General features: G+C 41.6%; 2 protein-coding genes across 3 annotated transcripts in view; one reads left to right on the top strand and one right to left on the bottom strand.

Annotated features, from left to right (window-relative positions):
• Positions 1–23873, bottom strand: part of LOC108412018 (gastrula zinc finger protein XlCGF7.1-like) — a 43478-nt gene that overhangs the window by 7757 nt on the left and 11848 nt on the right. The gene's annotated exons all lie outside the window — the stretch shown is intronic.
• On the top strand, positions 332–23662 carry LOC108415653 (NACHT, LRR and PYD domains-containing protein 3-like). 2 transcript variants are annotated; one of them, XM_037542645.1, is made up of 12 exons: positions 332–437; positions 524–585; positions 3337–3417; positions 4238–4633; positions 6632–8641; positions 9505–9678; positions 9882–10055; positions 10306–10479; positions 16015–16188; positions 22400–22573; positions 22850–22896; positions 22988–23662. In XM_037542645.1, the coding sequence occupies exons 3-12, from the start codon at positions 3380–3382 to the stop codon at positions 23527–23529; spliced, it is 3903 nt and encodes a 1300-aa protein (XP_037398542.1). In that variant the 5' UTR covers positions 332–437; positions 524–585; positions 3337–3379; the 3' UTR covers positions 23530–23662. The 2 variants fall into 2 exon arrangements, with proteins under 2 accessions (XP_037398542.1, XP_037398541.1); XM_037542644.1 differs by having other exon boundaries at positions 345–585.

Here is a 23873-nt window from a genome sequence, read left to right as displayed (position 1 = left end):
GAACACAGCAATTCAGTCAAGCCTTTCCATCGCAGGCACCGGCTGTGGGTCCGAGTTTCCAGAGAAGAACCAAAATGTCTTCATTTGGTTGTTGAGAACTTCTTAGACTAGTAAAACGAGTTTACGGATGGAAAGGTAAGTTTAACAGAGGTCGGCGTGACTTTAACAGGAGCCGGAAAAAAAATGGGGACACTTCTACTCGTCCCTAAAACAAATCCGCAAATAATATTGAGAAGAATGTACAAGTAATCATACCATTACTTTCTTAGATATACAGCTACAGGCATGGGGAAAAAACCCTTTGTAGTTTCCTTCAGATTCGCTGGTGATGTCATGAGACTGAAATGAGCCCCAACCGGTTTCTATCTTTCTAAAACAACCAAACCACAATTCAGCTGCATTCCAGTTCAGTCTGGACTCAGACAGAGCGCGTTCAGGTGTGTAACGCAGTAAAACGGTCCAGCAGAAGAACACAGTGCTAAACGGAGAAGACGTGTCTGTGCTGATGCTCTTTCTCTCGTAGCTCTGCTGTGTAGGCAAACACATGAAGATGGACTGAAGACTTTTAGACACACCTCAGAAAAGGTAACTGTGCCTTCAGGCTTTCACAGACACTACTGTACTGTCCTCTTTTCTTTCTTGTTCGTAATTATAGCCTTTCGTACGAAGCAGCTTCATAAAGTAGGTCATGTGATCATGTCCTCTAAACACCCCATTGGTTGATGAAGATGCTTCTTAAATGAACGGTAACGGTGGCTGGTATACATCAAAACTGCGTACAGTCAAATTTGATTGTAAACCGATTGTAAAACACACAAATTCCCCATTTATTCATCACGTTACGTTCGACTGAGGCGTATCTGTGTGATCAAGCTCATGTCTGGTAGGACTGCGTGTAAATTTGAGTGTTAAATCATGACAGTCCAGGACAAAAAGAGGTTGTGTTTATTTTACACACACATTGACGAAAACAAAAGCGGCAGCTGTTCCATGTTCAAGACATGTTACACTGTGCCCCTTCCTGTTCCAACACACCAGTGTGCAAAGCAGGTCCATAAAGACGTGGATGAGCCAGTTTGGTGTGGAGGAACTTGACTGGGCTGCACAGAGTCCTGACCTCAACCCCATAGAACACCTTTGGGATGAATTAGAGTGGAGACTGTGAGCCAGGCCTTCTCGTCCAACATCAGTGCTGACCTCACAAATATAAATTTATAGCTGCAAAGGGTGGGCCGGCATCATATTTAACCCTATGGATTAAGAATTGGATGTCAGTCAAGTTCATATGTGTGTGAAGCCAGACCAGCGAATACTTTTGGCAATACAGTGTATATATATATATATATATATTTACACCAATCAGGCGTAACATCATGACCACCTCCTCGTTTCTACACTCACTGTCCACTTTATCAGCTCCACTTACTGTATAGCTGCACTCTGTAGTTCTACAGTTACAGACTGTAGTCCATCTGTTTCTCTGATACTCTGTTACCCTGTTCTTCAGTGGTCAGGACCACCATAGACCCTCACAGAGCAGGTACTGTTTGGATGGTTGGCACCAGTGTATCAGAAAGATTCATAGTTGGAGTCTAGCAACGCGAACACTTTTCCACTTGTAAACACACTCCTACTTTCCACACAATAACATCTGAAAGAGTGAATCTCCTGATCACTCCTTTTCATGTGGCCATGAACAACTGGCATCTTGTCAAGTGAAATGATCTTAAATCTAGTCAATATAGCTAACATTTCCCATTTGGAGACGGTTGTACACTTATAAGATTATCTCATTTATAGATTTGTAAAAATGTTTTAGGTCATTTTATTAAGTAAAACTATCTACTGGCAGATAATGTTGCTGCTTTCAAGCATGTTTCTTTTTAAAACAAGTGAAAACGTCTTAAACGAAGCTTTCAACAATCTCAACAGGAGAAATATTATTAAATTGAAACTTTCTATTTTTACTTTTTAAAATAATTTCTAATCATATGGTCTTTATTTTAACATCTTGAATTTTAGATTTTACTTTAGCCTATATATTTTGCTTTAGTCCTACTTTAATCTGTTTTGTTGTTGTTGTCTATGCACTGTTAGGATTGCTACCCAGTTTCTTTATACCCTGCGCATTGACAAAGAATCTTGAATCTTGAATTAGATTTCTAGACTATATTTATATCTGGACTATATTCATTTATGTCTTTCTGTGCAGAGCAGTTTTCATACTAGTTGCAGGTGAAAGCGTTTTATCTGCTATTAAAAAGAGATGTAAAATTTTAATTAAACACAGAGCTTGACTTTCTAATGAAAAGTGAACTAAGCTCCACAGTTTAGAAGCAATGTCACTGAAATTTCTGTAATTTCTGGCAGGTGTTTGCAGAAGGTCAGTATCTGTAGATATAAGTGTTGGAATATAAACAGACAGACAGTCTTTGAGGTCTTAAGGTACTTTAAGATTATTTACAGCCTTAAAAACTGTAGCAGAATTTAAAAGTCTGTCCTAAAAGTTACAGGTTAACTTGACCTTTCTTTTTTGCTCTTGTATTTTGTACTGTATAAGGGTACAGTTTCTTCTTTTAGAGAATATATATATATATATATATATATATATATATATATATATATATATTGCTGCTGTCTGAACAAAACCTCGTATCTCCAAAATGGTAACTTTACAGGAGAAGGAAAAAACATTAATTACTGTCAATGTAAGGCAATGGAACCAGAATTTTTTCCATGTCATTTTTGGCTGTTTACTTTGGTCTGTCCTTAATGAAATTTACACACTATATAAAGGCCAACATACATTTTCAAATTATGTCAAAAACTGAAAATCGACATAAAAAGAGATACAAAATTTTGTGCCAATTGCAACGATATATATATATATATATATATATATATATATATATATATATATATAACAAAGAAATTCTTCCTAATGTATGATTTCATGATTGGACAATGCTCTATCAACAGTTCAGCCATGGAAGATCCGGTATCTGCTTCACAGTCCTCCATTGTGCTGCAGAGAACTGGAATATTTTAATAAAAATGCACAGAGCCTTTATTTTTAATATTCGTGCTATTTGTTCATCAGGTGTTTTTCACCCTGATTGTTTTTATCATTTTGTGTGTGTTTTGTTTGAATGAACTGTGGTTGGTTAGTGTAGTGGTTAACACTTTTGCTTTTTTATGCTGTACCAATAAGGGTCCTTGGGCAAAACTCCTAACACCACCTTCGCCTACTTGTGTAAAAATGATCAAATTGTAAGTTGCTCTGGATAAGAGCGTCTGCCAAATGCCATAAATGTAAAAAATGTAAAATGTTCACAGGGAGCAGTCCAGCTGTGAGTGTGTGAAGACTAAAATTTCTACAATGGAGCTTCAGACCATCAGCAGTGGAGAAGGAACAAAGTGAGTTACTTTCTGTCAGCACTGAACCTGAGGAAAAAGAAAGAGGAAACTGTCATTTGTGAACTGACTTACCAGACCAGATTTATAAAATTGCATGATAATAATGCTGCACCATGCAAAATGTGCAGCAAGAGCTATTCGTGAAGTCCTTGTGGCTGTCAAAATGGACAGCTTCACTGCAAAAAGACTCTTAGCGAGTGTAAACATCTTAAATGCAGTAAATATATCTACTATTTCTCATTATGGTACTATTACAAGAATGTTAAGTTATTTCTAAACATTTTAAACTTGTTTTTAAGCAATTCTAACTTGTAAAGTATCTTGTTCTATTGGCAGATCTTTTTACTCGAAATGAGCAAAATTATCTTCATTATTTCTCAAAACAAGTCAACTAATCTGCCAGTGGAATAAGAGGCTTTCGCAAGTGAAATTCACCGAAAACCAGTAGAAATGTACACAAACAGGTTTATTAATCATATAATATTCTTACCACAGTCACTTAATGAGAAATATTAGATGTACTGACTACATTTATGAAGATTTCACTTGTTAAGATATTCTTTTTTTTGCAGTGTTGAAATAAACAAAAACAATGAACAACAAAGAAAACCAACCTTCTCTGAAACAGAGCTACAAATTGTAACAGAGGAAGAGCTCAGAAGTAATAGTATGTTGTTTAGTAAAGACGTTTTTAACTTTTTTCTAATTAAATAATGTTTCTTTATCAGAAAACGTGTAGAGTAGAAAAATGAGTGACCGGTGAGTTTTAGTAAAGAGAGTAAATTACACAACACTTTCATTATGGATAAACTTTTCTCAGGGTAAAGAATGCAGGATCTCCAGAATCCAGCTGTGAGTCTATGAAGAGTGACCGGTCCCCGTCTGACTACCCTGTATTCAGCAGTCTGGGGGAAGAGCCCAGCTGTGAGTCTATGAAGAGTGACCGGTCCCCGTCTGACTACCCTGTATTCAGCAGTCTGGGGGAAGAGCCCAGCTGTGAGTCTATGAAGAGTGACCGGTCCCCGTCTGACTACCCTGTATTCAGCAGTCTGGGGGAAGAGCCCAGCTGTGAGTCTATGAAGAGTGACCGGTCCCCGTCTGACTACCCTGTATTCAGCAGTCTGGGAGAAAAGCCCAGCTGTGAATCTATGAAGAGTGACCAGGCCATTGGGAATCCTCCTGGACTTGGCTGTGAAGCTGTTCCCTCTGATCCAGAGTGAGTTATAACCCTTCAGGCTAACACTTAAGAGTAATGATGTAATATTTAAAAGGACTTTAGCAAACAGAGCACACAGACACTGCCTGTTGTTCCATGACTCTGACTTCAAACCCCAGCAGTTGAGAAGGACATGTTACCGTAGGGATGTCCCATCTTATCCACAGTGTGCTGGTGTGGTTGCAGGTTTCCATTCCAGATAAGCAAGACCAGTGTGTCAAATGCTCCTTGGTATCTGAAGGGTCCATTGTTGGTTGGTTACTCCAGCGCTGGCTAACTGCTGGCTTACTCGCCTTGGCAGTGTTGGTGGCACCAAAATGTTTGGTTCAACAACTTTTCTTTTGGATCTTTTCTAATTTGGCAATGTGCTCTTCAGCCCATTAACTGAGATCTTATGCATCTACACTTTTGTTTTGTGCTTGAGTAATTAGTAACAGTTCACTATTTCCACCAGTCTCTTGAGAAATTGGGCAAGTTTTCAGATTTACAAATATGCTACAGGATATTGTAAAGTTTTCAGAGGTAGCTCGGGCAAAGTTATAGCTGCTGGACTATGAAAGACCAACACCGTGTGGCACACCATTGCTGCAGTTAGTTAAGAATATTAAAGACAGAAACTCACTAATTGAATTTAAACAATGACCTTACCCTGAATTTATATCTGAGCACATCTTTTTTCCTAATTGACAGCAGAACATTATAATAAGTTCAAGGATACCCCAGAGGTTTTATTTTGAGACATTCAGGACCCCCTGTATTTCGCACCTCGAGCAAGAGTGCACCTAAATCCACCTGCCTACTAAACTTGTTTTCCGTCAAATCTTTGGCCATGTGTGCTTCTGCTTTTTATAAAGAAAACATGCAACCACCTGTGCAATCCTTTACTGGTAAGAGTGGGCACCCCTGGTCTAGCATATCCAGTCAGGGGCTGCATCGTACACTCGTTTCCTAATGACCTGCAATGAATACTGCATTTAGTAAAAACTCCCACATATTTGAATTGAAAACCAATTTAATAATGTATGCAGATGGAAGACATTATACATATCATACTGAGATCTATTAGATACTTTCATTTGCTAAGATATTACTGTGCAGTGTGTCTCTGGAATGGATTTAGTGCTCCTCGTCAGTTTATCAAACACTCCTTGAAAGAATTTTAAGTATATGATCATCTCCATCTATGTTATTTACCTTAGATGCTTTAGAAGAAGTCTGCACTTCATGTATAGGTGAGGTTTTTTTCTGTGAGTGGTGGATCCTCTTTGGGAATTCCGTATGGGGCAGCATCCATCCAATCAAAACAATCAACTAAAGTCCAGTTTATCCAGAAATGGTCTGGCTAAGCATTTTCAAGCCAAAATACAGAGATACAAAACTTAAAGCTACAGATCTAGCTATGCAGAATTTAATCTAACATTTCTTTTGATGTCAGGGATTAAGGCTGTTGTTTTTGTGTTTCTCTGCTGCACTACTGATCTCCTTCATTTAGATCAGTGGTGTGTTTTTCATACAAGTCTATGTTCACCCAGTTGTGCCATCATCTAATAAGATGGAATGGTCCATTATAAACACTATGGGGTGGTGGGGGGGGGGGGGGGGGGGGGGGGGGATGGGGGTGAGTTGTGCATTGAAATTGCTGAGAGGAATTGTTACAATTAGATATAACTATAATAGCTTTTTTCTTATTTTTCAAAATAGTTTATTCAACAATAACACGTACAGTATATCCAATCTGTATTTTCATGAGGCTCTTGGCTCATAGGGGGCCTAGGCGGCTGCATACCTTTGCCTAGTGCAAAGACTACCCCTGGGCAGAGGAGCACTGATTAAGTGTGCAGCAACTTTTGTCTTTCAGTCTGTAACTTTAAACCAACAAAATGCACTTAAATAGTGGATATTTCTGATATATTGTCCTATAAGATTAAATATAATGGAAGTTTTATTTTCAGCAGTGTATTTTGGACATATATGTTTAACTGTGTTTGACCCCATTAGGTGGTGCCCCATGGAAGCAACTCTACATATATATACTCCATTTGAAAGAACTGATCACCTGCAGCAGGAATTTTGTCCACCAACAGATAATATTCTGTACAGAGTCTTTGAGAGACACAAAACTAGCTTGAAGAACAAGCATGAGAGCTTGTTTGAAGGAATGAAGACACAAGAGAAAAAAACCTTCCTGAACAAAATTTACACACAGCTCTATGTCAGAGAGGGAGCGAGTGAAGGAATGAAAGAAGAACATGGAGTTTTACAGATGGAGAAGACACCTAGGAAAAGCCTACCTGACATCAAAGAACATAAAAAGAGAAAGCTTTATAAGGAGAAAGTGAAAGCTATTTTCAGATTCAGAGGTCTCAGACACAAAGATAGAAAAGATAACAAAGGGCCAAATGTGCCAGAGCTGAGAACTGTGCTGACTAAAGGAGTTGCTGGCATTGGAAAAACTGTCTCTGTGCAGAAATTCATTCTGGACTGGGCCGAAGGAAAAGCCAATCAGGATGTAGATGTCATGTTTGTGCTTCCGTTCCGGGAGCTGAACTTGATTAAAGATGATCAATACAGTCTTCATGGACTTCTGTGTGGTTTCCATCCTGAGCTCAAAGATCTGGACCCAGAGATTTATGATCAGATTAAAGCTATCTTTATATTTGATGGTCTGGATGAAAGCAGAATTCCGCTGGACTTTGAACAGTGTGAGAAAGTATCTGACATCACCATGACATCATCAGTGGATGTGTTGATGACAAACCTCATCAAAGGAGTGCTGCTTCCCTCTGCTCTGATCTGGATCACCTCCCGACCAGCAGCAGCCAATCGGATCCCTTCCCAGTATATTAACCGTATGACAGAAATCCAGGGATTCAAGAACCCACAGAAGGAGGAGTACTTCAGGAAGAGGATCAGTGATGAAGACCAAGCCAAGAGTATCATCTCCCACATTAACACAGCGAGGAGCCTCCACATCATGTGCCACATTCCAGTCTTCTGCTGGATCTCAGCCACTGTTCTTCAGAGAATCAGGAAACAGCATCACACAGAAATCCCTAAAACTCTGACTGAAATGTACTCACACTTTCTGATCACTCAGACCAACATGAAGAACGAGAAGTATGAGGAAATAGACGAGAGAGACACAGAGAACCTGCTGAAGTCCAACAGAACCATGATACTGAAACTGGCTGAACTGGCTTTTAAACAGCTGATGAAGGGCAATGTGATGTTCTATGAAGAGGACCTGAGAGAGAGCAGCATTGATGTCACTGAGGCCTCAGTGCATTCTGAGATTTTCACTGAGATCTTTAGGGAGGAATGTGAGCTTCACCTGAGGAAGGTCTACTGCTTTGTTCATCTGAGCTTTCAGGAGTTCCTGGCTGCTGTTTATGTGTTTTACTGCTTTGAGACCAAGAAAACGGAGCTGCTGCATGTTTTCCTGCATGATTATTGTTACGATTATGAGAGTAGAGGCAGTGAGACTTCTGAGGACAGAAGCAGCTTTGAGACAGAGCACAGAGGTGAATCTGAAAATGTGCCACTGGACAGACTGTTGAAGGAAGCAGTGCACAAAGCTGTAGAGAGTCAGGACGGACAGCTGGATCTTTTCCTCATTTTCCTGCTGGGCATCTCACTGGAGTCCAATCAGAGACTCCTATGGGGCTTGCTGACACACACAGAGAGTAATTCAGAGAAAACCTTAGAGTACATTAAGAAATTAGTCAAAGGGGAAGATACACAATTTATCATCTCCAATGAACAATGCATCAATCTGTTCCTCTGTCTGTCTGAAATGAAAGATGAGTCTCTCTTCAACGAGCTTCAGGAGCATCTAAAATCAGAGAAACATACAGATGACGAGCTCTCTCCTGGACAGTGTTCAGCACTAGCCTGCATGCTTCTGATCTCAGATGGGATGCTGGGTGAGCTGGACCTGAAGAAATACAACACCTCAGAGGAGGGTTATAAGAGACTGATCCCAGCTGTGACCGCCTGCAAAAAAGCTATGTAAGTGTTGTATTTATATTAATATAAAAATAATTGTATATCATTGTGATGCCTTAATAGGACAATTGAGCACATATCAATTGAAAAATACACTTTAAGAGAACAAAAAAAGAGAAACCGCGATACAGCTTGATTAACTTGTGCACTGAAACTCAAGCCAGAATTGTACCTGGTTAGGACTCTACAGCTCTGTACTGTATGTTTTACAAAGACTAGTTAAAAATCACCAAATTAATGTTAATTATAAATCAGTCAAATAGAGAAGTTGGGCATTGTAACAATACTGGACTAGGCTCGTTGGTAGGATCCATGAGCAGGCTTTATTGTGACAGACAAAGGTACAAAAAACAGTCCAAAAACAGAATCGGGGCAGAGGATCAGAGGCCAAAAGGACAAAACAGATCCAAAACAGAAAAATCAAAGACAAAGTCCAAAACTCAGAGTCAAAAAAGGGCTAGCCAAGATTTATATATTATAAATATATTAAAAATATATATATACACACACACACACACACACACACACACACACACATATATATATATATATATATATATATATATATAATTATATAAAATTAAAAAACAAACCCACAAAGTCAAACCATTATAGAGAAAAGGTTCAGGATTGTAGTGACACACCAACAAAAATGTGAGTATTTATAGGGGAGTTGATGAACAGAGATTGCCAACAGGTGTGGGTGAGCGGCAGTCAGAATTCTGGAGAGGATTGATGCATGTCTAAAGAAACTGTAATTATGTCCACATCAACATCAGAAATTGGGTCTTTAAAAACAGTAAAGGAAATTGTAATTGTGTTATATACAATATACTATATTAATAGCTGCATTTACATCTTTGCAGATTAGCTGACTGTGATCTCACAATGGATGCATGGGAAGCTCTGTGTTCTGCTCTACAATCAGCAAACTCCTCTCTGAAAGAGCTGGACATCAGTAACAATCATCTGCAGAATTCAAGAGTGGAGCTGCTCTTAGCTGGACTGAAGAGTTCACATTGTAAACTGGAGAAACTCAGGTGAACCATTGGTTAAGTCATTCCTGAATGAAAAGTAGGGAAACAATAAACTGTAAACTCAAGAATCAACCACATAACCACGCCATTAATGTTAAATACAAAAAATATACATTTTGGTGTGTTGTCTAAATATCATAATTTTTTTTTTATTCTGTTAAAGCTTCTTTGAGCATATTGTAAATTATGTTATAATTTCATTGCAGACTAGCTTTCTGTGAACTTGGGGACAAAGCTTGTGAAAATCTGGGATCAGCACTCCAGTCTGCAAACTTATCTCTGAAAGAGCTGGACCTCAGTAACAATGACCTGCAGGATTCAGGAGTGAAGCTGCTCTCAGTTGGACTAATGAATTCACAATGTAAACTGGAGACACTCAGGTAAACTTTCTGTGAATTCATTGCTGAATCAAAAAATATTAAAAATAATAGACTGTAATCTAATATGCTAACGTCATAGTTTGTTTAATTGGTTTTAGAATTAAATTCTCTCACTGTAACTTTACAGCTATATAAAATACACAAATGGTTTTGTAGAGTGTTGTCTTAACAGCATGTAACGCTTTTTTCTTATTAAATTCATAAATTATTCTTGTCATATATTGTAAATACTGTTGTAATTTCTTTGAAGACTAGCTCTCTGTAATCTTGGAGAAAAAGCTTGTAAAAAACTGGGAGTGGTGCTGTCATCAAGAAACTCCTCCCTGAAAGAGCTGGACCTCAGTAACAATGACCTGCAGGATTCAGGAGTGGAGCTGCTATCTATTGGACTGAAGAGTTCACACAGTAAACTAGAGATACTCAGGTGAAAAAATCAGCAAAGAATAAACTAACCGAATGCATTATCTATCATTTCATTGGTAGTACAGTTGTATTTTAAATCTTACTATAGCCACCCTGGTTATAAAAATGCACAACTGTAATTGTATCGTGTTTCCCTGTCAAATCTCAATCAAATCTCCCTAGCTCCACCTTTGCTTCATCATGTTCATCTGCATGTCGTTTGAACCTTTCCTCCTCATTGTTCTTTCAAGGTGTTTTTCTCCTGTTCTCAGCCCATAATTAAGCCTTTGTCTCACCTTGCTTATCCCTGTCTGGTTTCTTTGTTAGTTTATCTTGGATTCCTGGTATCGACTTGTTCTGTAACTCCAAGTAGTATTCTGGGGCCATATTACAGAAACTTTCTATTTATAACTTTATTTTTCTCGTTAATTAAGATATGACAGGTGAAGATAAGTTTTTTCACAAATTCGTATTACAGAAGAAAATCTTAAATTAGGAACCTTACAGCGTCTTAATTCAAGTTCCCTCAGGTAGAGGAGGTGGGACTGGCCTATTGATTGCAAATGGCTTGAAACACACGCCACTGCTACCAACAAATACGTACACCTCTTTTGAGTATCATGCCACGCTGGTTAATACTCCAGCTAAACTTGGCATTATTGTCATCTATCTTCCTCCTGGGCAAATGGGCGAGTTTACAAGTGAACTTGATATGCTGCTTTCTTCTATCCCAGATCAAGACTGTCCCATGCTTATTCTAGGTGATATGAACATCCACCTTGACAGTCCGTGCTCCACAGACTTCATATCCCTCATGCACTCTTTCGATCTGGAGCAGGTTCCAAGCCCTCCGACTCATAAAGCTGGTAAAAATCTGGATTTCATTTTTACTCGCAACTGTGACACTGACTCGCTAACTGTCACCCCACTGCACCTCTTGGATCACTATTTCATACAACTCAATGTTTGTATTGAGAAAAAACCAAAAGCTGCTCCAACTATGGTCTCGTTCCGCTGCAATCTTAGAGACCTCTCGGCCGACCAGTACTCCTCACTGGTCACTGATAATATGCCTCCACCAGGCTCATTTTCATCACTCAATGTAAATGATGCCACTGATTAACTCTGCTCTACGCTAAGCTCATGTCTGTATGACCCCTGTCCCCTAACTACTAGAGTCATGCGCTCAAATAAACCTCAGCCATGGCTTAAAAATGATACAGTCAGGGAACTGCGCTCAAGGCTCCGAGCTGCTGAAAGAAAATGGCGGCAAAAACGTATACAGGCAGACCTAAAGAACTACCAACTGCTCCTGGCTTCGTTCTCAACCTGCCTCACTACTGCAAAAGCTGAATTCTATCACAGCAAGATCAACTCTCTCACTGACTCCCGGAAACTATTCACAACGTTTAATACGTTGCTCAATCCTCCACCTCCACCTCCGGCTACCTGCCTTACAGCCGAAGCCCTTGCCTCTTTTTTCACTGGGAAAGTGGCGGCCATAAGCAGCCAGTTCACTGATGCAACGTGTAGCGGTCCTACTACATGCTCTGCTCCTCTGTATCCCTCGACCAAAGGTGCCATCTTCTCCTCGTTTACTCCTCTCACTGAGAGCGAGGCACCGACTCTTGTAACATGTAGCCGTCCTACTACATGTCCACTTGATCCGATTCCTACCAACCTACTACAAACCATTGCACCTGCTATCATCCCAGCTATCACACACACCATCAATGCCTCCATAACTACTGGTGTGTTTTCAACTGTCTTTAAACAAGCCCAAGTCACACCATTGCTTAAAAAGCCTTCTTGCAACCCTGCCCAGGTTGATAACTACAGGCCAGTCTCACTACTACCCTTTCTTTCCAAAACTATAGAATGAGCAGTCTACAGTCAGGTCTCTGGTTTCCTCTCCCAGAATGACCTCCTGGACCCAAATCAATCAGGTTTTAAGAAAGGGCACTCCACTGAAACAGCTCTTTTATCTGTGATTGAGGCACTAAAAACTGCCAGAGCTGCAGGACAGTCCTCAGTACTCATTCTGCTGGACCTTTCAGCCGCTTTTGACACAGTCAATCATGAATTTCTCCTATCTACTCTATCAAACATGGGTATCTCAGACAATGCGCTACTATGGTTCAGATCGTATCTCACTGGGCGCTCATTCAAGATGTTGTGGCATGGAGAGCTCTCCTCAGCCCACTCGCTATCCACTGGGGTTCCCCAGGGATCGGTACTGGGACCCCTTCTCTTTTCTATTTACACCACCTCTCTAGGCCGGGTTATCCGCTCACATGGCTTCTCGTACCATTGCTATGCTGACGACACCCAGCTCTATCTGTCATTCCCACCTGATGACCCGTCGATCTCTGTGCGGATATCGCAGTGCCTCTTGGACATATCCGCATGGATGAAGGAACACCACCTTCAACTAAACCTGTCCAAGTCTGAACTTCTGGTTATACCAGCTAAACAATCCATTCAACACAACTTCACCATAACCATCGACTCACTTTCACTCTCCCCGACAAAGGTTGCTAGGAACCTGGGGGTTATGGTAGATGACCAACTCTCCTTTACGCACCATGTTGCCTCGGTGGCTCGGTCCTGCCGCTTTGAGCTGTACAACATCAGACAGATACGGCCGTTTCTAACACAACAAGCCACCCAACTCTTGGTACAAGCAGTGGTCATCTCACGCCTCGACTACTGCAATGCCATACTGACGGGCCTCCCGGCCTGTGTTGTAAAACCACTGAAGATGGTTCAGAACGCTGCAGCGCGTCTGGTCTTTAACCAACCAAAACGGGCGCATGTCACCCCACTGCTCATTGAGCTCCACTGGTTACCGGTTGCTGCTCGTATCAAATTTAAAACTCTTACGATTGCCTACAAGGTGTTAACAGAGCAGGCTCCTTCCTACCTGCACTCGCTCCTAAAGGCTTACAGCACTGCCCGGCCATTGCGATCCTCCAATGAACGTCGCTTAGCTTTGCCAAACATTCACACAAAGCAATCGAGACTGTTCTCATACTTGATTCCCCAATGGTGGAACAAGCTACCTTCCACTGTCAGAGCAGGGGCATCCCTCGCTATTTTTAAGAAACTCCTGAAGACAGAGCTCTTCAGGGAGCACTTACTCTAATCGCCTCTTGCAATCTAACCACTACCAACCTCATCTCCTTCTTGCCCTCCTTCCCTTCTCTACCCCGCTATTACTCTTTGGCCTCCTTTAAGGCCTGACTATGTTTGTTCTATGTACCTCATTATTTGTAAGTCGCTTTGGATAAAAGCGTCTGCTAAATGTAATGTAAAGTAATGTAATGTAATGTAAAAAGTTAGGAAATTTTAACCTGCTTGACAATCATGTCTGTTACCTAGCAACTGACCATATGTGCACAGCTGAAACATAAATACGTAGTTAAAATAATCAAATTAGTTAGGCAGACACCTAGCAACTGTGACTGATGAGAAAAAGGTCAAACAAAACTAAAGCACACTAAACTTGAAGTTAAGAGTATTGTGCTGTTTATCAGAGCATAGCTGCTCCTCCGTTTCAGTTCCTCAAATGCTTTAGCTGACCATGCTAATATTATTCTGCCTAATAAACAATCTCTCAAGGAGATTGGACCCAGAGCCCAAGCTGTGTGTTGAGGTGAGCCCAACTATATCTAGCTGGTATCTCTCAAACTCGCGCACCAACTCAGGCTCCTTCCCCGCCAGTGAGGTAAAATTCCAAGTTCCAAAAGCCAGTTTAGGCAACTGAGGATCAGAACGCCAAGGCCCACGCCTTCGGACACTGCCCGATCCACAACGCACCGAACCCCTACTACTGCCCCTCCCATTGGTGGTGGGTCGATGGGAGGGGGACTCATGTAACCCCTTCGGGCTGGGCCCAGCCACCAGACGCTCGCTGGCGAGCCCCTCCCCCAGGCCTGGCTCCAGGGTGGGGCCCCGGTAACCCTGATCCGGGCAGGGTACACAAATCCTGTTCTTTCATTATTTTCATAAGGGGAATTTTGGATCCCTCTTTGTCTGACCTGTCACCTAGGACCAGTTTGCCATGGGAGACCCTACCAGGAGGTTTGCTCCAGACAACATAGCTCCTAGGATCATTCAAGCACACAAACCTCTCCACCACGATAAGGTGGTGATCCATGGAGAGGTCATTTAAAATTAGCTGATTTTAAATGAAGTGCATTAGCTAGCTATGCTGCATTAGTTACTTTGAATTACGGAGTGCTGTAGTGGACAAGAGCAGGTTTTGTACAGCTGCCTAGTGTTGATGCTGATCTCAGCAGTGTTTGTAGCTCAGTGACAACAGAAATCATGCTCAAGGTTAACACACCTGAGGAGCTCACCTGTGGAATGTTCTATCAGGAGTATTTTGCTGGTTGAGCTGTAATTAAATGTCTTCTAACTTGTAACATACCCTGTGAATTTAGAAATCTTGTTTTTTGGTGACTGACAGAGTAATTTTGCATATACCTTTGTGTAGGGACAAAGCCTATGAATTACACACTTTCACTATATGAAATCACTCCATCCATTCCATGTTGAAACCTAGCTTCTACTACATGGACTTGCAACTTCCCCACTCCAGTTTGTTAGCCTACATGTATACCCATACTGGGGAAGTGGTTGTAATTGTGTGTGTTTAATAACAGGCAATGTGTATTGCAGGTGGGAATCTTCCAAATCAGAATGTTTAAATTGTCTAGTGACTGTGTCTTTCTGTCCACGGTGTCAGGAACTCTGTGAGCACAGCCTCCTTAACTGCACTTGTTCATTAAAATGGCTATTTACACTTGGACTACACCACATGGTATCCGCTGGTATCGGAATGTTACTACTGATTAATTTTCATGAGTATGACTATGAGCATGGTATCGGTCTGATACCCAATACCAGTATCGGTATCAGTGCATCCCTAATTCTGATCACAGAGGGGCCAGCTTCCTGGAGGTGTATTAGCCTGGTGCTGGCTCCCCACACTGCCTCAAGGCCAGCTCCTTAGACTGCTCTAGTGCCAGCTTCATGGATTGCTTAGCCTTTCTGTTCCTTGATCCATTGCCAGCTCCAGAAGTCACTCTGCCAGTCTTGCTGTTAGACGCTCCAGTGTCAGCTAGCCATGTTGCTACAGTGATCTGAGGCACTGCCTTGATGATCCCTTGCTTTGCTGGCCTTCCAACTAAATGCCTTGCCATCCACTGAATTTTTTTTGCTGCTGAATCTTCCATTCCTCTTCCGCTTCCATGCTTTCTCCAGATCCTGTAATTGTTCATGTATTTTTTTATGTTTATAGCCACCTTGATGTCTTAGCTCTGGTCACTGCTAAAATTTATGTCCTAGTTTTTGCTATTATCTAGTTCATTTTCTCATATTTGGATCTAGGCACTGGCAAGGTTATATCACAATTTCACTGCCCAGTCTCTGCCCTGTTCCATTTCTTGCTTCTGTTTTTTTCTGCCTGCCTCCTTTGCTACATCTTTTTTAATGTTCCATTGTGTGTTTTTTGTGATTCCACCTTTCTGTTGCAACTTGTGTCCCTTTGCAGACTAGCTCTATGTAATATTGGGGAGAAAGCTTGTAAAAGTCTGGGATCAGCTATACAGTCAGTAGATTCTCTCCTCAAAATGCTGGACCTCAGTAACAATGACCTGAAGGATATAGGAGTGGAGTGGCTGTCTGCGGTACTGAAGACTTCACACTGTAAACTGGAAATACTCAGGTGAACTTTGTCACTTTGATTGTAAATAAATATTAAATTCATATGCATAGCTCTAATATTCATACAGCTCCAATAATCTGTGTTTTTCATGCATGTAAATTCATGCTAAATTTTGTGTTTAGAGTGATAAATATGCCATTCATGTAGAATATGTAGATTTAAAAAATGTCTCATTTGAGATCTGTCAAATCAACCTATTAGTGAAATGGTGCTAATATTAGTGTTTGATAACGTCTCGTCCAGGTAAATGTGGAAATTAGGATAACCAAAGCATGAAAGAACAAAATGGCCCATATGTTTGTTTAACTGTAGAACAAGTGATTTATTTCAATTTATTTTGAACTGGTACAATGTCATTTTCCATTGTTTTTAACCAAACCAACACTTTCGTTTCAAATGAATGCCTTTTAAAACAATTAAATTGATCCTTACTTTCATTATTAATATAAAAAAAAAACAAAGCGCTTAAAGACTTCTTATTTTGGCCATTAAGAACTAATTTATTGGACAAAGACTATTATGCTTGGAACAGCTGAAGCTAAAAAGGAAGAGGATGACCAGCATCAAGATGGATGGATACAATCAGAGGAGTTAGAAATGGGCCATTAAGCCAAAATATCCAAATAGAAGACAGAATATTCTGGAGGAACACTATCATGCACAGATAGGCTTACAGGTTTGAAATGCTTTGTCTTCTTTTGGCTGCTCCCTTTAGGGGTCGCCACAGCGCATCACCTGCCTCCATCTTGCCCTATCCACTGCCTCCTCTACTTTTACACCAACCATCTCCATGTCCACCTTCACTACATCCATAAACCTTCTCTGAGGTCTACCTCTTGTCCTTCTACCTGGCAGCTCCATATCCAACATTCTTGGACCAATATATCCACTATTCCTCCTCAACACATGTCCAAACCATCTCAACCTGGCCTCTCTGGCTTTATCTCCAAACTGCTCCACCTTCACTGTCCCTCTGATCTGCTCATTTCTAATCTTGTCCAGCCTTGTCACTCCCAACGAAAATCTCAGCATCTTCATCTCCGCCACCTCCAGCTCAGCCTCCTGTCTTTTAGACAGAACCACAGTCTCCAAACCAGACATCATAGCAGGACGCACTACTGTTTTGTAAATCTTCCCTTTCACTCTTGCTGCTATCCTTCTGTCACACATCAGCCCTGACACCCATCTCCACCCACTCCATCTTGCCTGCACCCTCTTCACCTCTTTTCTACACTGTCCATTGCTCTGGATGGTTGACCCAAGATATTTGAAGTCATCCACCTTTACGACCTCTACTCCTTGCTTCTTCACCTTTCCACCTGCCTCCCTCTCATTCACACACATGTATTCCATCTTGTCTCTACTGACCATTCCTCTCCTCTCCAGTGCAAACCTCCACCTCTCCAGATTCTCTTCCACCTGCTCTCTACTCTCACCACAGATTACAATGTCATCTGCAAACACCATGGTCCATGGAGCCTCCTGCCTGACCTCATCTGTCAACCTGTCCATCACCATTGCAAACAAGAAGGGGCTCAAAGCTGATCCCTGATGTAACCCTACCTTCACCTTGAAACCATTTGTCACTCCAACTGCACACCTCACCACTGTCTCACTATCCTCATACATGTCCTGCACCACCCTAACATACTTTTCAGCTACACCCGAGTTCCTCATACAGTACCACAGATCCTCTCTTGGCACCCCATCATATGCCTTCTCTAGATCCACAAAGACACAATGCAGCTCCTTCTGACCTTCTCTGTACTTCTATACCAACACTCTCAACGCAAAAATTGCATCTGTGGTACTCTTTCTGGGCATGAAACCAAACTGCTGCTCACTGATCTGAACCTCTCGCCTTAGCCTTGCTTCAACAACTCTTTCCCATACCTTCATGGTGTGGCTCATCAACTTTATACCTCTGTAGTTACTGCAGCTCTGCACATCACCCTTGTTCTTAAAAATGGGGACCAGTGCACTGCTTCTCCACTCATCAGGCATCCTCTCACTCTCCAGGATTTTGTTAAACAACCTGGATAAAAAGTCCACTGCCTTCTCTCCTAAACATCTCCATACCTCCACAGGTATGTCATCTGGACCAACTGCCTTTCCATTCTTCATCCTTTTTAAAGCTGCGCTCACTTCCACCTTACTAATTCTCTGCACTTCCTGATCCACTATCTCTCCCCCCGTTGTCCTCCTCTCTCTCTCATTTTCCTCATTCATTAGTTCTTCAAAGTACTCCTTCCATCTACTCATCACTCTCTGTTCACTCACTAGTACATTTCCCTCGCTATCCTTTATCAGCCTAACCTGCTGTACATCCTTTCCAGCTCTATCTCTCTGTTTAGCCAAACGATACAAGTCCTTTACTCCTTCTTTACTGTCCAGCCTCTCATACAGTTCATCATAGGCCTGAACCTTTGCCTTTGCCACCATTCTTTTTGCTATGCAACTAGCCTAACAGCACTCCTGCCTACTTCCTTCATCTCTCTGGTTATCCCACTTTCTTAGCTGCCTTCTTCTTCTGAATACTCTCCTGGACTTCCTCATTCCACTACCAACTTTCCTTGTCTTCTTTCCTCGGACCAGACGAAACACCCAACACATTCTTGCCAGTTTCTCTCACCACCTTAGCTGTAGTTTCCCAGTCCTCAGGTAGCTCCTCACTGCCCCCAAGGGCCTGTTGCAATTTTTCCCTGAACTGCCTGCAACCATCCTCCTCCTTCAGCTTCCACCATCTAATCTTTGTCTCTGTCTTCACTCTCTTCCTCTTCTTTGTTTCTAATCTCATTCTACAGACAACCACCCTATGCTGCCTTGCTACACTTTCCCCTGGTACCACTTTACAATCTCCAATCTCCTTTACGTGGCATCTCCTGCTAAGGATATAATCCACCTGTGTGCACCTCTCTCCACTCTTGTGTCACCCTGTGTTCTTCCCTCTTCTGAAAATACATGTTCACCACAGCCATTTCCATTCTCTTTGCAAAATCTACAACCATCTGACCTTCTGCAATTCTGTCTTTCACACCATACATACCCAGCACCTCTTGTTCCCCTCTGTTTCCTTCACCAACATGTCCATTGAAGTCTGCACCAATCACCAATCTCTCCTCTCTAGGGACACCATCTACCACTTGTTCCATCTTACTCCAAAATTCCTCTCTCTCCTCTAACTGACAACCAACCTGTGGTGCATATGAACTGACCACATTCAAAATTACACCATCAACCTCCAACTTCAGGCTCCTGATCCTGTCTGACACTCTTTACATCCAGAACACTTTTCACAAGCTGTTCCTTTAGGATTATCCCTACTCCATTTCTCTTCCTCTCTACACCATGATAGAACAGTTTGAATCCACCTCCATTGTTCCTGGCCTTGCTTCCTTTCCATCTGGTCTCCTGGACACACAGAATATCTACCTTCCTTCTCTGCATCATGTCTGCAAGCTCTCTGCCTTTACCAGTCATTGTCACTATGTTCAGAGTCCCTACTCTAACCTCCACACTCCTGCCTTTCCTTCTTTCTTGCTGCCTTCTAACCCGCCTTCCTCCTCTCCTCTTTGATGGTCTTCGACCTACAGTAGTCCAATTTCCACCGGCACCCTGCTGGTCAACAGCACCGGAGGTGGTCGTTGTTAACCCGGGCCTCGACTGATCCGGTATGGCAATAATATTTGTGATCCGCATGATAGTTTTGGCACAAGTTTTTTGCTGGATGCCCTTCCTGACGCAACCCTCACCATTTATCCGGGCTTGGGACCAGCACCAGAAGTACACAAAGTACACCCCTAATGGCTGCTTTTTTTAAATGATTAGTACACAACAGAGATGTTGGCAGTACAAGGCAATATGCTAAACTAAAGCTTGGACTTAAAAAACTGATTACATGGAATAGAAGACAGGTATGCTTAGTACCCAACAGGAATGTTCAGTACAAGGCAATATGCTAAACTAAAGCTTGGACTTAAAAAACTGATTACATGGAATAGAAGACAGGTATGCTTAGTACCCAACAGGAATGTTCGCTTCACTCTGTGTCTAAGCCTGGGGTTAAATAACAACTAATTGATTACATGAAACAGAAAACAGTTGTGCTAAGTACCCAACAGGAATGTTGGCAACATTTCACAGTGTCTAAGCCTGGGGTTAAATAACATCTAACTGATTACATAGAATAGAAAACAGGTATGCAACCTCAAAACTAAAAAAAACAGTGAGGTTGAGCATTGTAAGGGGAGTCTTTTGGTTAATGGTGATGATTGAGTAGTCATGTGATCACTCACTGGTTCATGAAAAGTGAAATCAACAAGACAGTCCATGGACTCAAGTGAACCTGCAGGACAAAGGGACAGGAAGCGTGACAGTTAACATATGAACATGCAAATAAGATTTGAGAAAAAGGGCAACATCAAAAACAAGCATCCTATAGATAAGAATGTTAATTATACAGAAAGATATCATGGATTCATTATTCCTGTGTGGACTGGGGAGGCCAAAGGACTTTGTGTACATCACATGCAATGTCTCCTCTGGTCAGACAGTGTAGGCCAGACCACAAAGAACATTTCATCTGATCTTGTGGGGAAAAAAACTTAACAGAAGTGTGGCCGTACTACCAACACTGGTACTGGGTGCAATATCAATACAATAAAAGCACCCCACCTTATACTTATGCAGACACCTAAACGAAATAGAGCTTTGACTACACCATCCCTATATTATGGGGAAGGGGACCCCTCCCACAGGCCACTCAACCAAAAGAGTGTCTAGAGCCAGCCAAGAATACACCTGCAATCAGAATATAAAGTTGCAGTACATTTTATTTTACAATTATAAAAAAAAACATTAAGAACAAAGAGTCTTAAAGATTGCAGTTACTATTGATAACTGTGTGGGATTCAGGCTAATTACCAGGACTAGCATAGCATAGCACAGGCCCCAAATAAACAAATGTGGCCGTGGAGGTGCCCAAGCCGAACGTGCTCTTCGCCCAAAAGTACCCCCAATCAACGACCAAACCACGCTCACCAAATAAAGATCACCCACAGCAAGACTACACAACTAACAAATAAAACACCCAAAGATGGCACAGCCAGAGCACTGGGGCAGCCCACCCCTTGACCACAAATCAAAGAAAAAAAAATAAAAGTAGACACCTTCCAGGGTGCAACCATGAACAAACAACCTGTGATATGCGATTACAAATTTTCATAAGTAACAACGGTAATACCTAAAACCTCAATCCCAATACTACATCCTAAACCAAAGACTACAATCCATAAAGATAGATACAAGTGGCACTTATACCATTTGCAAGGCACACAATAATAAAAACAAAAACTCAGTGGAGGGAAGAAACAGTGGCCCGCAAGCACCCCGGCTGCAATCCCACTCTAATACGTATGCAGACAGCAGTAGACCAGCAGCACCAATTAGGCCACAGTTGATACCCAAGCACACCAGCCGTTGAGTCTGCTAAGTGCACTTCTCTGGTTCTCGCCTGGTTGGCTGCCCCCGCTAACACATCCACAAACAGAGTTCTTCCAGCAGCGACAGCAACAAACAATCCCCACCATCCCTTTGTTTAGCCAATCAGGAAATGAACTCACCTGAGTGTGCTCCCCTTTTACCTTTTCCCGGAAATCAGTACGCTGCCTACCCACATTCCTCCCACATTCCACCCATGTCCCTAATTAATGATTGTGCTCACTTTAATGTGAAAATGTGAAACCCCTAAGCATTCCACCATACTACAGAAGAAATACTGAAATATACAACAGAAAAACATGACGTGATCTTCTCTGACCATCCTTATTACCAAAGCAGTTCGGATTTGGTTGATCTTTTGCCCTTTATTTTTCTCATTGTCATACTGAGTGTAGGAGATTTACAGTTTGTGTGTATCAGGACATTCGCAAAACTTTTGGACATTTTTTAAAATACTTTTTAAATACTTTTTGTGTGTTATCAAATGAAAAGACTGTAATTGGGTTGGTCCATGGGTTTCCTCCATGTCTCCTTTGTTTATAATTTTCAATCTGCAGTCCTGCCCAGAACATAATCTTTTCTGCTTTGGAATTGTGCTTCCTTGTTTTGTATTCATTAGCATAAAGCTGTCAAGTCAGTTTTGTTTCATGTCAGAGGCTTAATAGATGCAGCTGTTTCTATGTAAATGCCACTCGTCCCTTTTTTCCTGCAGATTGTCTGGTTGTATGGTTACAGATGAAGGCTGTTGTTCTTTGGCATTGGCTCTGAAATCAAATCCCTTCCAATTGAGAGAACTGGATCTGACGTATAATCACCCTGGAGATTCTGGAGTGAAACTGCTTTCTGATCGACTGGAGGATCCACACTGCGCACTGGAGAAACTACAGTGAGTTATTGTCTTACATCTCTGTAAACAGAGAAATTACACATCTGGTTCACTGCAGTAATGTTTCTCTTTATGGTAAAGTGGTGAATTGCTGTTATTCTGATGTATAGCAAAGTCTTCAATTAGTTTTATTTTAAGTAAATAACAAATTGTATAATTAATACGAATAAACAAAGTGCAGTATAATGCTTTTCATACAATGAGACAGTACAGACCATCAGTATGATTTTATGGTCAAGTGATAAAAACAGATTTAATCAGCTTTGTTTTGTTTAGAGTGGAACATGAAGGGAAGATTAGAATGAAACCAGGACTAAAGAAATGTAAGACACACACACACACACACACACACACACACAATCTGCTATCACTTTAAACCTGTCTGTGTGTGTGTGTGTGTGTGTGTGTGTGCAGATGCCTGTGATCTCACTCTGGACCCAAACACAGCACACACTCGGCTCTCCCTATCTGAGGAGAACAAAAAGGTGGAGCGTGTGGACGAGCGGCTCTGGTGTCTGGATAATCCGGAGAGATTTAAATACTGGGAGCAGGTTCTGAGTGTGGAGAGTCTGACTGGACGCTGTTACTGGGAGGCTGAGTGGAGTGAGAGTGGAGCTTATGTAGCTGTCTCATACAGAGAGATCAGCAGGGAAGGAAACAGTAGTGACAGTGGGTTTGGACTCAATAAACAGTCATGGAGCCTGTACTGTTCTGATGACAAGTACACTGTCAGACACAATGGAAAGGAAACTGTTACCTCCCGCTTGCGCTCCCGCTCCAGTAGAGTAGGAGTGTATCTGGATTGGATGGCTGGCACTCTGTCTTTCTACAGCATCTCACCTAATACAAACAAACTGACCCACATACACACACTCTACTCCACATTTACAAAGCCCCTTCATGCAGGCTTTAGGGTTGATTATGGCTCCTCAGTGCGTGTGTGTCACATTGAATAGTTCTGGCTAGTAACTGGTCTGGGGGTTTCTTCAGGTGTTTCCAGGAATTGTGGAGGGCAAGATTCAAGAGTTTATTGTCATATGCACATGAGAAACAGACATTTACACTGCACAATAAAGCTCTTACATTGCACTGCCTCCTGAACTATGTATTACTGTCCAAACAGTATTTAGATAGTAAGTACTAAGTGAAAAAAAGGTTAGAACATTGTCTTTGGTCTATGGGTGCAATGTAACTCCTAAAGGCCTGTGGTAGAAACTACTCCAAAATGTGGTGGTCCTGTTTAATGTACACTATATTGACAAACATATTGTGAGTGAGTTTGTATGGTCTCCCACTTTGC

The sequence above is a fragment of the Pygocentrus nattereri genome, chromosome 11 (assembly GCF_015220715.1).
Source record: "Pygocentrus nattereri isolate fPygNat1 chromosome 11, fPygNat1.pri, whole genome shotgun sequence".
NCBI lineage: Eukaryota > Metazoa > Chordata > Actinopteri > Characiformes > Serrasalmidae > Pygocentrus > Pygocentrus nattereri.
Note: the sequence above shows the minus strand (reverse complement) of the source record. Positions and strands in the feature narration are given on the sequence as shown.

Bases quoted from the DNA above. Each gene is read 5' to 3' on its own strand.
- LOC108415653 (XM_037542645.1), top strand. From the start codon at position 3,380: ATGGAGCTTCAGACCATCAGCAGTGGAGAAGGAACAAA. The intron at 8,642-9,504 runs GTAAGTGTTGTA...ACATCTTTGCAG, and splicing joins ACCGCCTGCAAAAAAGCTAT to ATTAGCTGACTGTGATCTCA. The intron at 22,897-22,987 runs GTAAGACACACA...GTGTGTGTGCAG, and splicing joins GAAACCAGGACTAAAGAAAT to ATGCCTGTGATCTCACTCTG.